The 12,725-nt window shown below is 46.6% G+C and overlaps 1 protein-coding gene across 1 annotated transcript; it reads left to right on the forward strand.

Moving 5' to 3' along the window:
* Positions 1-739: 739 nt before the first annotated feature.
* LOC121835725 lies at positions 740-2,161 on the forward strand. The gene has a single exon (XM_042290176.1). It carries the CDS (start codon positions 740-742, stop codon positions 2,159-2,161), a length of 1,422 nt encoding a protein of 473 aa, XP_042146110.1.
* The last annotated feature ends 10,564 nt before the right edge of the window (positions 2,162-12,725 follow it).

The raw sequence follows: 12,725 nt of genomic DNA on the forward strand, positions 1-12,725 counted from the left end.
TTATAGCAATGTGCTGGATTGGGAAGAGCAAATGAAATCGCGAGTTTACTTTTATTTGCTTGTTTTTGGCAGACATCCAAATTTTTGTGAACTTCGCAGACTAAAGATGTATCGTATATTGACGCAGATAATTTATTACAAAAATATATTATTGTCTCAACCTGCTTTATTAAAAAAAAAAAAGGTACTCGAGAAATGTTTTGACAGTCCGACCTCGGCTTGGGGCTCTACCACACTTCATCCCAAGTCACTTCATCCCAGGACAGTTCATCCCAGGACAGTTCATCCCAGACACATCATACCAAAGTCATTTCATCCCAGGATGTTTCACCCCAAGACAGTTCATCCCATGGACAAGTCATACTACGACATTTGATACCAGAATAGTCCACACGGTCCAGCCGATTCAAGGGCTACTCAGTTCATCCCAGGTCAGTTCATTCCAGGACTGCTTATCCCGGACACTTCATACCAGAAACGTTCTATCCCGAGACGTCTCATCCCAAGACTCTTCATACCAAGGACATTTCATACCTGGATATTTTATACCACAAAGTGTTCTGCCTAGAAGAAGTTATAAAATCGGTTTCGCACGCGCGGAGCCGACACATGCACTTCGTCTTTCTTCTATTGTCAACCGTGCCACGTAAGACCGTCCTGCACTTGGCATCGAGCTTCCATCAGTCGAACAGTCCAGCCGGCCCGACTCATTAATTGTCATCGAGTTTGTTTATAGAACATGGCCACCTTTGTGGCTTCTCGTCGAGGATCGCCGAAGCTCTGCTTCGAAGGTTACATGTACACCAAGCACAGGACCAACGACGAGAGGACGGCATGGAGATGCGAGAAATTCCAGGAGGGTTGCCGGGGACGAGCTATTACTGCAGGTGAGACGACCACTGTTACACAAGGCCATACTTGCCATCTACCGAGTCCGGAAAATGTTGCTGCGGCGCGTTTACAAGATGAGATCAAAACTGCAGCCAAGCGTTCCCACGACACCCCTCGGAACGTCGTCACCGCCTGCCTACAAGGGGCAAGACCGGCGACTATCGCGAAGCTCCCCAAGCTGTCATCACTGGAAAGGAAGGTGAACAGAGTTCGACGCGAAGCCCGTGGCGCAGCTCAAGTTCCCCACCGAATCGACGACATAATTGTGCCTGAACACCTGCGCATGACAAGAACAGCGTCACCTGAAGTATTTCTCGCAGGGGACACAGGCTGTAGTGACTCGGAAAGAATAATGATTTTCGCCTGTAACACGGACCTGTGCCGTTTAAACACCTGCGAAACCTGGTTGTGTGACGGCACATTTAAAGTAGCACCAGAGATGTTTCACCAGCTTTGCGTTGTTCATGGCCTCTACAAAGGAAGGGTGCTTCCCCTTGTATACTGTCTCCTGCCGAACAAGCGCGAAGCGACGTACAAAAGAGCAACGCGCATGCTACTTGAGGCTATTGACGATGCCACTTCAAGCACACGACAGGTGCACACAATAGTGATAGACTTCGAAAAGGCTGAAGAGAATGCTTTTCGGGAATGCATTCCTGACGTCGATGTGCATGGATGCTTATTTCATTTCGCGCAAAGCATCTGGCGCCGAATTCAAGAGCTGGGCATGCACACGCGATTCATTGATGATTCCAGCTACCACCTCATCGTGAAGAAATTCATCGCACTGTGCTTCTGCGATGTTTTCGACGTCTGCGACAGATATCGCATGCTCGCAAGACAGCTGCTGGACTTGTTTGGACGCACGGAACAGCACCAAGAGTTGCTAGACTACTTTGAGAATACCTGGGTCGGTCGACCCCTCAAGGACCCAAGGTTCCCAATATCTATGTGGAATTGCAAGCGCGTGACAGAGGTCAGCCTTCCCAGAACCAACAATAGCGTTGAAATCTGGCACCGGGTATTCCAAAATTCTATCGGCGCATACCATCCTACAGTATTCAAGTTGCTGGATGCGCTTCTCTCTGAACAAGTCCGTGTGAACGCGATGGCCATCCAGCTGGACGTGGGTCATGAGCCACCGCTGTACAGGAAGAAGGAGTACGAGCAGTCTAACAAGCGTCTATGCCAGATCCTGGATGACTATAACAACAGAGACGCAGACAGCTTTCTCAATGCCTGCTCGTGCTATGTACTTAGCGGTTCTTGAGTTTATTAGCCAGAATTGTGTGCTCTAAAGAGCGTATTGGCCCGAATTTTGGCCTCTTGTTAAGGTTTTGCTCTTATGGGTGGGTCATTGCAAAATAAACGTATTAATTTTTCATATTTCTGGTGAATGTTGTCTTGGAACGATACCTTTCGGCCGGTTTTCAAGTGCACATCAATCCCCAGTATTGCGGTTTGTTTCAGTATACAGCTTTCATTAGTAAATCTGGCCATTGCAGCAGCAATGCAAATAGGGATTGAAGTAAGTGAATGAATGAGAGGGAAGAATACAAAAAGAGAAGAAAGGGCTCTAAGTGGAATGGCCCGACTTTTGCTGAAGTCCAGTACCGAGTTGTCTGTGGGCACTCCTATGCACGCCCCAAAGTGACGTTCATTTAAGTGCCGCAGCCGGTGAAATGCGACCTTAAAATTTCTTCTTGCTAGAGCTCAGCAACTCGTGGGTGCCCTGAATTATTCTGGTATGAAATGCCTTGGTATTTAATGCCACTGGCATGGAACGTCTTGGAATGAAATATCTTGGGATGAAATGACTTTGGTATGAAGTGAACGGGATGAACATTCCTGGGATGACGTATCCGGGGATGAAGTGTGGCAGAGCCACTCTAAAGTATGAAATATCCTGGCATGTAATGTTCATGGGATGAAACATCTTGGGATGAAACATCTTGGGATCAAACGTCTTGGGATGAAAAATCTTTGGTATAAAGTGTCTGGGATGAAGTGTCCTGGGATGAAGTACCTTGGGATGAACTGATTAGATCCCCGGCTTGGGTATACTGCCGCAAGTGTTTCAAGCGTACACGGATGCCACTTGCCACTGAGATGGATGCCGTCTCGGTGATTTACTTGCTTTCGGCTTAGTTCACTGTAACGAGCAAGGTAGGAAAAAAATCATGATTCTTTTTAGGTCAAATAAATTCGATTTTTCTGGTTTAAATCAGATTTGTTCTGTTTAAATCGAAATAGTTTGAGTAAACTCAGAATAATTAGATTTAAGGGAGTGCAGCTTGAAAAAAATTTTCTTTTATCACCAGATGTGTTTTAAACTTGCCAGATTAATTGATCAATCCGTCCGATTTTTTTTTGTAAAACCAAAAGGTTTTATTTTATTTTTTTTTTTTGCTTTCTGGTTTGTTGGCAATAGAACATGACCTAACCGACGAATGAGGTAGAAGGCAGAAAGAAATCTCATCACTCTGATTTGCTAAGAAGAGAACCGCCTTGTTCATCTTTAGTCTCCTATAAATGTTTTTGGCTCGAAAGATCTTTTACTTAAATACAAAACAAATGCATCTAAAATGCATCAAATGTTGGACAAACAGTAAATAAGAAGTATTTGGGGGATTATTTTTGCAGGAAAGGATGCGGTAATGGGTCCAATCAAGCAGCGTCAGTAGTGCAAGTCCTGGCATTTTCTCTTTATGATTGGTTCAGCGATGATAGAGCACGTACAGAAACTTGACGAACACCATGAAGTGAAACGAAGTATAAAACCGATGTGATTTAAGTTACGGTCGAAATCACGATTCAAACTGTGATATAAATTGCGATTAAAGTTTTTATTCTCTACCCTGTTCACGAGCCGTCTCATCTGAAACAACGAGCGCGAAAGGGTCACGGTCGTCTCCTGATTTCAAGACAGTGGGACGTTCAAATACGCCAATCAGGACCATGCGTTTTGCTCCGTGGTTTGAGGAAGTCCCGATACGCCGAAAGAGGCTGTGACAGACGGGCCTATGAGCCTACACCACGACTGCCTCTATTACCTTTTCCAACTAGATCGCTAAGAACCGCAACCAATACGCCAACTACCCATCACTATAACAACAACAACAACCCAATACGCGAACAGGCCAGCTCTGAACGCGCGCTCGCGAGGTGAAGCTTCGTTCAAGACGACATGCTGCAGTGACCTCACTCTATACAGTTTCATGGCTTGCACGCCACAGATAAAACGTGCATCCTTTTCCCCGTAAATTTAGAGGGAAAGTTTGTTCTACTAAATGTAGGGGGCAATTAGGAGTTTGGCGGGAGCCTAGGCAATTTTTACAGAGAGAACGTTTATGTAATATTAATACGCCGAGGCGTGACCTACTAGATCACTCAAAACGCGTAATGTGTAAAGTCGGCTCGCAATCTTAAAGCTTTGCGAGATTGCTTTGCTCCACACTTAAGGGTAGCATATCGCCGGCGCACGAACGAGACAAGCAGTGATCATTGTGTACAGAAAAAGTCTGGAAGAAATGAAATAGATAAATCGATACTCGTGAATTTTTGACACTAAAACTATTTCTAAACAAAAAATTGAACCCTTTAAATCAATATATAAATCATTTATTTTCAAACTAACTGTAGCAGTTTAGATATATTTATTAGCGCATTGTGGCATCTTAACACTTCCGTTACTAATTTAGTAATTGAAGTTTTTCACACCATCAATAACGAAATAAGAGCGAGAACGCAGGAAAGCACATGAATATCAAACGAAACGTAAACATAACAAAAACTTGGAGGAGGCTTAAAGGAGCTGTGCAACAATTTCAGGGCTTTGCTTAAATAATTGTAGAAGTTGATGCCTGACACTTCTGCAGTGAACTACAGAAAACAGATTTTGCCTGGATACCCTAGTTTTTATTTTAAAAAATGAAAAAGATACAGGTTTTTGCCGCCTCTCAACTCGTGCATCGTCTTCCGGGTCACGTGCACAGTGACGTCACTTGAGTAGGCGCGGAGTTCCGGAAAAGTTCTCTCTTTAGAGCCATCAGCGAGCAGCGAGAACTCATCCGCTCGCGACGGCGTGACCACCCGTCCTTGCCCGTCCGGCGCTGTCCCCCTCCCCCTCCGGCTTCTGGCGGCTGTTCGCGGTTTTGTGGACCTAGGATAGATGGCGCCACTAAAACTCCGTATAATAAAAGTTTTGTCGATGATACCAGGGTTTTGACGTATTTATATATATGTTGGAACGACAAGATTTATAAAAAAGTTACCTTTTATCGAGCAGGTATTCGCACAACTTGCTATCTTTCTTACAACTACCCAAGTGACGTCACGCCGCTTGTTTCTCATGGCCGCCGCTCGTGGCTGCAGGTCGGGAAATATTCCAAGTTTTGCCTCGCTATTACGCGGCGGAATCGCAACATTCCGATGAAATAAGGTCTGTTTTCTGCCATTTGTGACGCAGTGAACAATGTCAAAAGCAGAAAACGCCAATTCTTTCAACCAGTGTGTCGAACCGAAAAAAATACGGGTTCGGTTACGGTTCAGGTTCAGGTAAATTTATTTTGTTCCGGTTCAGTTCCGGTTCGATTAATTCGATCCGCGAACCGGTTCCCGAACCGGTTCTGGGCGCTGAACCGGTTCGCGAACCGGTTCGGAAATTATAAATGACAAATTGCAACATCAAAATAAATTGCAAATAAAACATCTGAAATCAGCACATACGAAACGGGATACATCGTAGTGTAAGGCTCAGGGATTTCTACCAGGAATGGTTTCTTTATGTGCACTCAAAGGTTACCTCACCGACGTTTACGCATTCGGACTTCATCTAATTGGGTCCGACGCAGTAGCTGTAAAATCCGCGACCTCCTTACAAACCCACTTACAAGTAGAACTCGCTAACTATCCCGCCACCTCGGCGTGTAAGCAATTGAAGGAACAGTGGGGAGAAAATACAGCTTTCTTTATTTGAACTAACCTTCGGTAACTCAAATTAGACCCTTAAAGAAGTTTTCATTAAACAAGATACGAAATATGGAAAACACTTCGCCGAACGCAAAGCCAGAAGGACGCAATAGGATAAATATTAAAATAGAAGAGTTAGCTGCCTCAGAAAATATGTTAGCTTCTAAGTGCCTATACGAAACCGGATGCATTATTATCAAACTCCGCAGCCTTTTCTTTTCTCATTCCGATGGAAGCAAGCTTCAAGAACTCGCGCGTTCTAGAAACGTGTTATGAAATGAGCACACAGCAGCATTTAGGATTTACGAGATTGTAGAAAAATAAAATCCCGTGACGCGATTTTTTTTTTTTTTTTTTTTTTGCACAGCCTTTTAATTTTTTTTCTTCCGTGCAAGCCGCGACCAGCGCAATACTGGTTCCTATGTCAAGATTCATGGATGCAGCGTTTGTCAAGATTCATGGATGCAGCGTTTACATTCCTAAGACTGAGTGGAGAAGAAAACTATGTAAGCGAGGTGTGTGTCAGTTGACGGCACTTAAAAAACCGCAAATGGCATTGATAGCACATTCATTGTCAACAGCGCGTGGCCGAACCGTTTTGACATGAGCCGGTAACCGTTATTTTTTTTTCCGGTTCAGTTCCGGTTCGGGTTCATCGCGATAACAATATAACGGTTCGGGTTCGGGTTCAGTTCCGGAAAAAATACCGGTTCGGTTCCGGTTTTCGGTTCGGTTCGGTTCCGGTTCGACACCCTGCTTTCAACGTTAAAATCGAAATGCGATAGCGTTATGGGGCCCCGTTCGCATCGCCTTCTCATTCACTTGTCATGCTCGGAGGCGCGAGTACACTCCGAGATCCGGAGACGCTTTCGTATCTCCGGATCGTCCTGTCGCTCCTGTCGCCTCACTTCGGGCCCGGCTTCAAGGGAACGCATATAAACATATCAACTCCAACCGGTTCCCAAGCCGTGCAAGCGTGCCTTGCGGGGCCTTGTCAGTAGCGCGTCTGGCTCATCCGATCAAATCCCTCCTAAAATTCTAATTTCTTCTTTAAGGCAAATGAATTACTTTATAAAGTGAAATCATTGGAGACACGCGGCAACCTTTAATTCGCATTACATGTCATCTTTTAATCACTTTCATTCCACGCGTGACGTCACGTATCACGTGAAAGTTGTTTGAAATTCCCGCGCGAGGTCATGCGGCTTTGACGTCGCGACCTTATCGACCAATCAAGATTTTCCCGTCACGCCACCGATGCATGATTGTCTGTGACACGAACACACACGCACGCACATGTACGCCCAAACAAACGCGTACACACCTGCACACACGATGAGTACGTGATCGATTTTATGTGTTTCATTTTCTCATTGCGCAACTGCAGCCTTTAGTAATATTTACCAACAATTACAAAATAGTTCATTCTATCTTGGATCCATGGACCCTTTCCAAAAGTCCATCCAGCAACACTGGTGGTCGCCATGTTTTGGGCACCGCTCCTTGCACAAAGCCTGTGATTGGATTCGAGTATATGCCGAGCGCCGACGCAGCGCTCGTGACGAATACATTTGGACCCGAGAGCACGCCGAACGTCAAGGCCGCACTAGTGTCCAACGTAGAGCCACTAAATGAGCTGCGCTTAGAGTATCGGCACTTCTTTCCCCGACATTGTTGTGGAAGCCGCCATTTTTGTGCTTGTGCAGAGCAGACGTAACTGCCGATCGTCATGATTCAAAAGTACGACTTTCTCAGCATTTGATTCGGTGTTACGAAGCTCATGTAATATTGCTTTGCTCTGCCGCGAACTGTTTCAACGTTTGTGGAGGAAGGAAAAGCGTATCCTGTGATTTCAGATAAAGTTTCAGATAACTGGCAACCATGATTTTAAGCCACAATATGGCCAAGAGTCGTTACTCTGAAGTGTGGCTTATTTAGTGGCCCTAGTCCAACGCATGCTCAAAGCGCCTGTCCAAAATATGGTGGCCGAAGAACAGCTACAGGAGGGCGCACTGTTTTGAAAAGGGTAATTTCTAGAAAGCTTCAAACGGCTCATACGTGCCGGGATAACTTTTATCCTATTATCTGCCGCAGTATATCTTCCGTACATCCGTATTTCCAGAGCATAGTTTCCTATTCAAACAATTACTATTCATATTTAAGGAACACAGGCACTTGGGGCGTTCGATGGGACAGTCCAAGGAGACACAGAAATTGATTGCGAGACAAAGCGAAGAAAACCGGGTGCTAATATGTTTTTTTTTTTTTTTTTTTTTTTTTTGATTCTCGACGGTCCTAACGCGATCAAAATGCCCTGAGGATTGCAATGTTTTTCCTGTTAACGTACTCTGAGCAACGTACAGTTCTCGAGAATGCAGAAACCTTTGCATCATCGCGTGCTACTTTTCGTCGTTGCATTTCGTGTTTACTGAACGGTTCAACTGTATTTTCCCCTTAAAAAAAAAAAATCCGGGTATCAATCTCCTACTTCGGCTGCAATGACTTATTTTGGTGACCTAATCATTGCCATTCCACCTAAAAAAAAACATCCCTCCGCCTAGGAAAAAAAAAAGGTATATACCTTTGTTTTTATAAAAACAAAATTCGCCCCTGGCGGGCTTGAGAGAAAATGGCGGTCGCCCCACTTTCTCCGCACCCTCACCCCTCCTAAATCCACGTTGTCACTTTTACACTATGTTTCGTTTCACCGTAAGTCCAGACGCAGCTGACGCTATTAAGGGGGCCAATCGAACAGTGTCATAAGTACACCATCATGGCGTCATGTTTCTGTGCATGTTCTATCATCGCTGAACCAATCCTAAACAGAAAAGGCCTAGTGACTTGCGCTTTTGTCGCTGCTTGATTCGTCACATTAGCTCGTAGCGTCGGCTGCGTCTGGATTCGAGAAACAAAGTGCAACTTTGACCCCAATATTACTAAGGTGCCACTAACTCCTTGCAACTCCTTTTTTTTACGTTTTTTGTTTGTTGTCGAATGAGTCTGGCCCTCGTGCGCCACATATTTCACGGATCCCAAGAAACTCAATAAAGCATTTGGAGTCGGAGTAATCCCATTCGACCGCGACGCTCAGCACTATCTGGGTGCCGGACGCGTCACAATGCAGGCAGGAAGGTTCTCCGAAAGAGATGTAAAAATCAGTTCACTCTTTCATGCTTCAGAGCGAACATTTCGTTTCCTGTTTGCGCTTACTCACAAAGCCGATATCTGCTTACCAAAAATTCAATGTCGTGTCGTAGATACTTTGGAATACCTGCGTCACGATAACACGCGCGCCAAGTTCTTTAGGGTGGGGAGCATATTTTCTAACATAACGTTTGCAGACGTTTTGCCTCCAGCCCGTGCTCGTTGCCTCTAGTCGTGACTTGTTGGCTTCGAGTGTACCGAAGTGTTATTGAAGGCAGAAAGTTCGCGCTGCGGAGGCGGAGCTTCTACTGCAAAACGCGACCATCTTTCTTTTCTTTTTTTTTTTTTCTGGGATTTTTTAAAGTTTGTTGAGAGGGGACCGTAGGAAGCCCATACATTTCCAAAACCATGTCATCGGAGCGGCGGAGGTCCTCGGCTCCACTGTACGAGTCACCGTGGCGACCGTATACACTGGAAACATGAAGCGCTGTTTCAGTGAACTTGACAGAAGGCGAGAGCTCGGCGCAGCAATGAGAGCGAACAAGAGAAGCACGTGACAAGTCGGCACGGCATTGCACTTGGACGATACGATGGTACGTGTTTAGGCCTGATTGGCTTGGTTGACCGCAGGCTTTGTAGTGTGACAAGTTACGCTGAAACCAAATCTTTTCCCGAGCGGGAAGGGGGGATAAAACAGGTTTTTGGGTCTAGTTCCCTCGCCCCGGAGGAGCCCGTCTTTTTTCAAACTGCACGTGTGTGTGCCTGTGTGTGTAGAGGGGCATCTTTACACACACATGGGAACGCGGCAACTTCCAGTTTCGCGCGCGCGCCCTTCGCATTATCCTGGCTCCGTTCTGTCTTCGTGATCTAATAAGCTTTTTTTTTTTCTTTTTTTTTTTTGGGGGGGGGGGGGGGAGGTTGTGTCCGGTTTAAATTTGGGCGTCATTAAAATTTTGCAAAAATGCCGCTCTCATCCAGGTAGTAGACTGCGAGACATGCAGGTCCATCGTCTGCAGAATCTCACCATCATTCTGGAGCCGGGGGTGATGCTCGAGCGACAGGAGTTCCGCACTGGCCGTGTTCTGGCTGTTGCTGCAGGCCGTAGACCCGCATGTCACGACCGCTCGATAGTGATGGCCGGCTGTTGCCGCGGCGCGGATTTGCGCCGCACGCAGCGCGTAGGGAAAATCTTCGACAGAAGCGACGGGGAAATCGTTGTAGTCATAGGACATTCTAACAAATTGGTCTGCTTTTTCATTTCCAGAGGTGTTGCAATGGTGAGGGGCCACTGGAAAGCCAGCATCCGGCGCCCCTGGTCTGCAACTATTTACCTTACGGGATGCCCCGGGCGCTTTCACCACGGTGCAAGCACCCGAGGGCCGCTTGCGAAACCAAGAGGATGCCGGTCCGGCCTTCCGATGGCGACAGCCGCCTGCGTTCGTGGATCAACGGAGTCTTTAAGGCGCGTTCACACCGGCGTTCTGCAGGACTTGCGCGATAACTTTCATCGGAAAAGCGACCACCGCGGAAAAAAAGCGACGCGTTTCGAGCAGTCGCTTGCTGACCCGACTGTCGCGGAGCGGCTGAGCCAACCAACGGCGTTCGGAGCGAGACTCTCCGGCTAGGTAATCGAGCATTATCATGCCTTCGGTTTCGTCCGCACGCAAGACACCATGCAGAGCCCGGAGAATAATAGTGCTACGTGTAGTGTAAGCTTCGAAGACCCATGAATGACAGCGAAATGACTGTAACGTGTAAAGTGAGTGTTATTCTTAAACATCACGACCATCAAGAAACCTCTTGCCGGATGAGTGCGGTGAGCAGATATTCAATTTATCCTCGTTACAGATCGGTGTGCCTCAGTTGAGATAGCTTTAAACATTTACAGTTATGCATTTCCCGCGTCTTTGTCAATGATTTAACGTTTCCAGACCTCCGACTTGCCCGTCTTCGGCCTCAACGTGAACTCCCCGCTTCGACATTTCCTGCTGATGACGTCATAGTCCATGTCTATGTTCTTGGTAACAACCAGAGGTTACGATTACATTTAGACTAGCAAAATCAACGGAAATCACGCTGCCCGCTTTCTTTACCGCCGCACGGGGAATAGGAAACTTTCACCCGTAGCCCTTTTATTATACTCTCCCCTAAAGCCTGAACAAGAAGGTCATAAAAAAAGGGAAAAAAAAGAATTAAGAAAAAGTGGAGGAGAACCAGTGGTATAGGAAGACAGAAGCCTTTCTTTCTGCGTCTTGCCCCCATTGTAAGATGTAAAACGCACAAGTAAAAAGAAACAACGCTATTTTCTCTCGATTATTAGGGAGTTTTCGTAGACCGCGTTTCTTCGTCCGCTAAGCCCTCCACAACGAAGAAACCGATATTGCGCCTGCGCGCCGGTGGCCTTGACTGTATAAGTTCTGGGTATCGTAGCGGATCGCGGAGAGCGTTGCGGGGCGTGGAAAACGAACTACGAAAACTCCCTATTAGGGAGTTTTCGTAGACCGCGTTGCCCCCTCTGCGAAGCGTTCCGCAACGAAGAAGTTGCTACGGCGCCTGCGCGCTGATAGCCTTGACTGTGGAGTTCCCGCTATCGTAGCGGGTAGCGGAAGGCCTTGCGGGACGGCGAAAACGTCTACGAAAACTCCCTATTGAAGGCATGCACACGGCGGCCACCGCCATTGCTGCGCCCTCGTCGTCGCCAGACGAATATGGACTACTATAAACTTTTTTGGCTAAAACTCTAAGCATACAAAAAAGGAACACAAGGGCAGTTTATCGGGCTTTCTGTGTGCGTGCCCTGTTCATTCCGAAACTGCAAACCGTGGCGACACAGGGTCGCGCTCACTGTCGAAGCGCTTCCTTTGTTTTTGGCATTATGACCACGCTATATTCTCTGCGGAGAGGGAGTTAGGTTTCTTCTACTTTCTTGTGACTTGCACGTTTGATGCTTTCCTTGCCCGAAGAAAGTTTTCCGCTTTTTCCCTGCAAAAGTACAAGCTTTCCCGGGACGATTGATGCCCTGCATTCTTTACTTTTTCTCTGGATGGCATTTTTGACGAGATAGAACGCACCAACTAAAGCGATCTTTGGTGGGAATCAGATCTTTCTTAGTATCCCTATCGTTTTTTTGATACCCGTTTGTCAGTGACTATTTCGACGTACACCGTTAAAATATAGCAAACATTATTTCGACATAACTTCCGTAAAACGTCAATATAGTGGCTTTATTATTTCGACGTTCTCCTTCAATGGAGCAACCGTCGCCAGTGATAGCCGTTTTGTGGTTTCGTTCTTTTTGTGTCTGATGGTGTTGTCGGTGTTGTGTTGGCGTTTTGACGGATGCATGTGTTGCGTGCCTAAGAAGTTTCGATCCTAGAGGGCAGTGGACATGTCTTATTCAGTGTGTGGCACTGGCTCCACAGTTGATCCTTTCGGACGTGACACGCCCGGTTGCGATGTTCTGAGCGTTCTGATCTGGCATCTCGGCACGCGTCTAAATTAAGGAGGATTCAACCGCTATTTATTTGTAACCTTTTCCTCATAGATGGCGCAGAATTCTTCCGGAATAAACGAGTTGCATGTTCGCAGCTGCGCCTGCAGGTCGGGCGCTCGAGGTGGGCTCGGGCCACGGGCTGTTCGCCGCCGATCTCGAGCTAGATCTTCTTCGCTCTGTGTCCGCTGCTGCAGGAAGCGGATAACAGGCGGCGCGAGATACAAGC

This window comes from Ixodes scapularis, unplaced genomic scaffold, assembly GCF_016920785.2.
Source record: "Ixodes scapularis isolate PalLabHiFi unplaced genomic scaffold, ASM1692078v2 PGA_scaffold1__304_contigs__length_218370807, whole genome shotgun sequence".
Lineage (NCBI taxonomy): Eukaryota > Metazoa > Arthropoda > Arachnida > Ixodida > Ixodidae > Ixodes > Ixodes scapularis.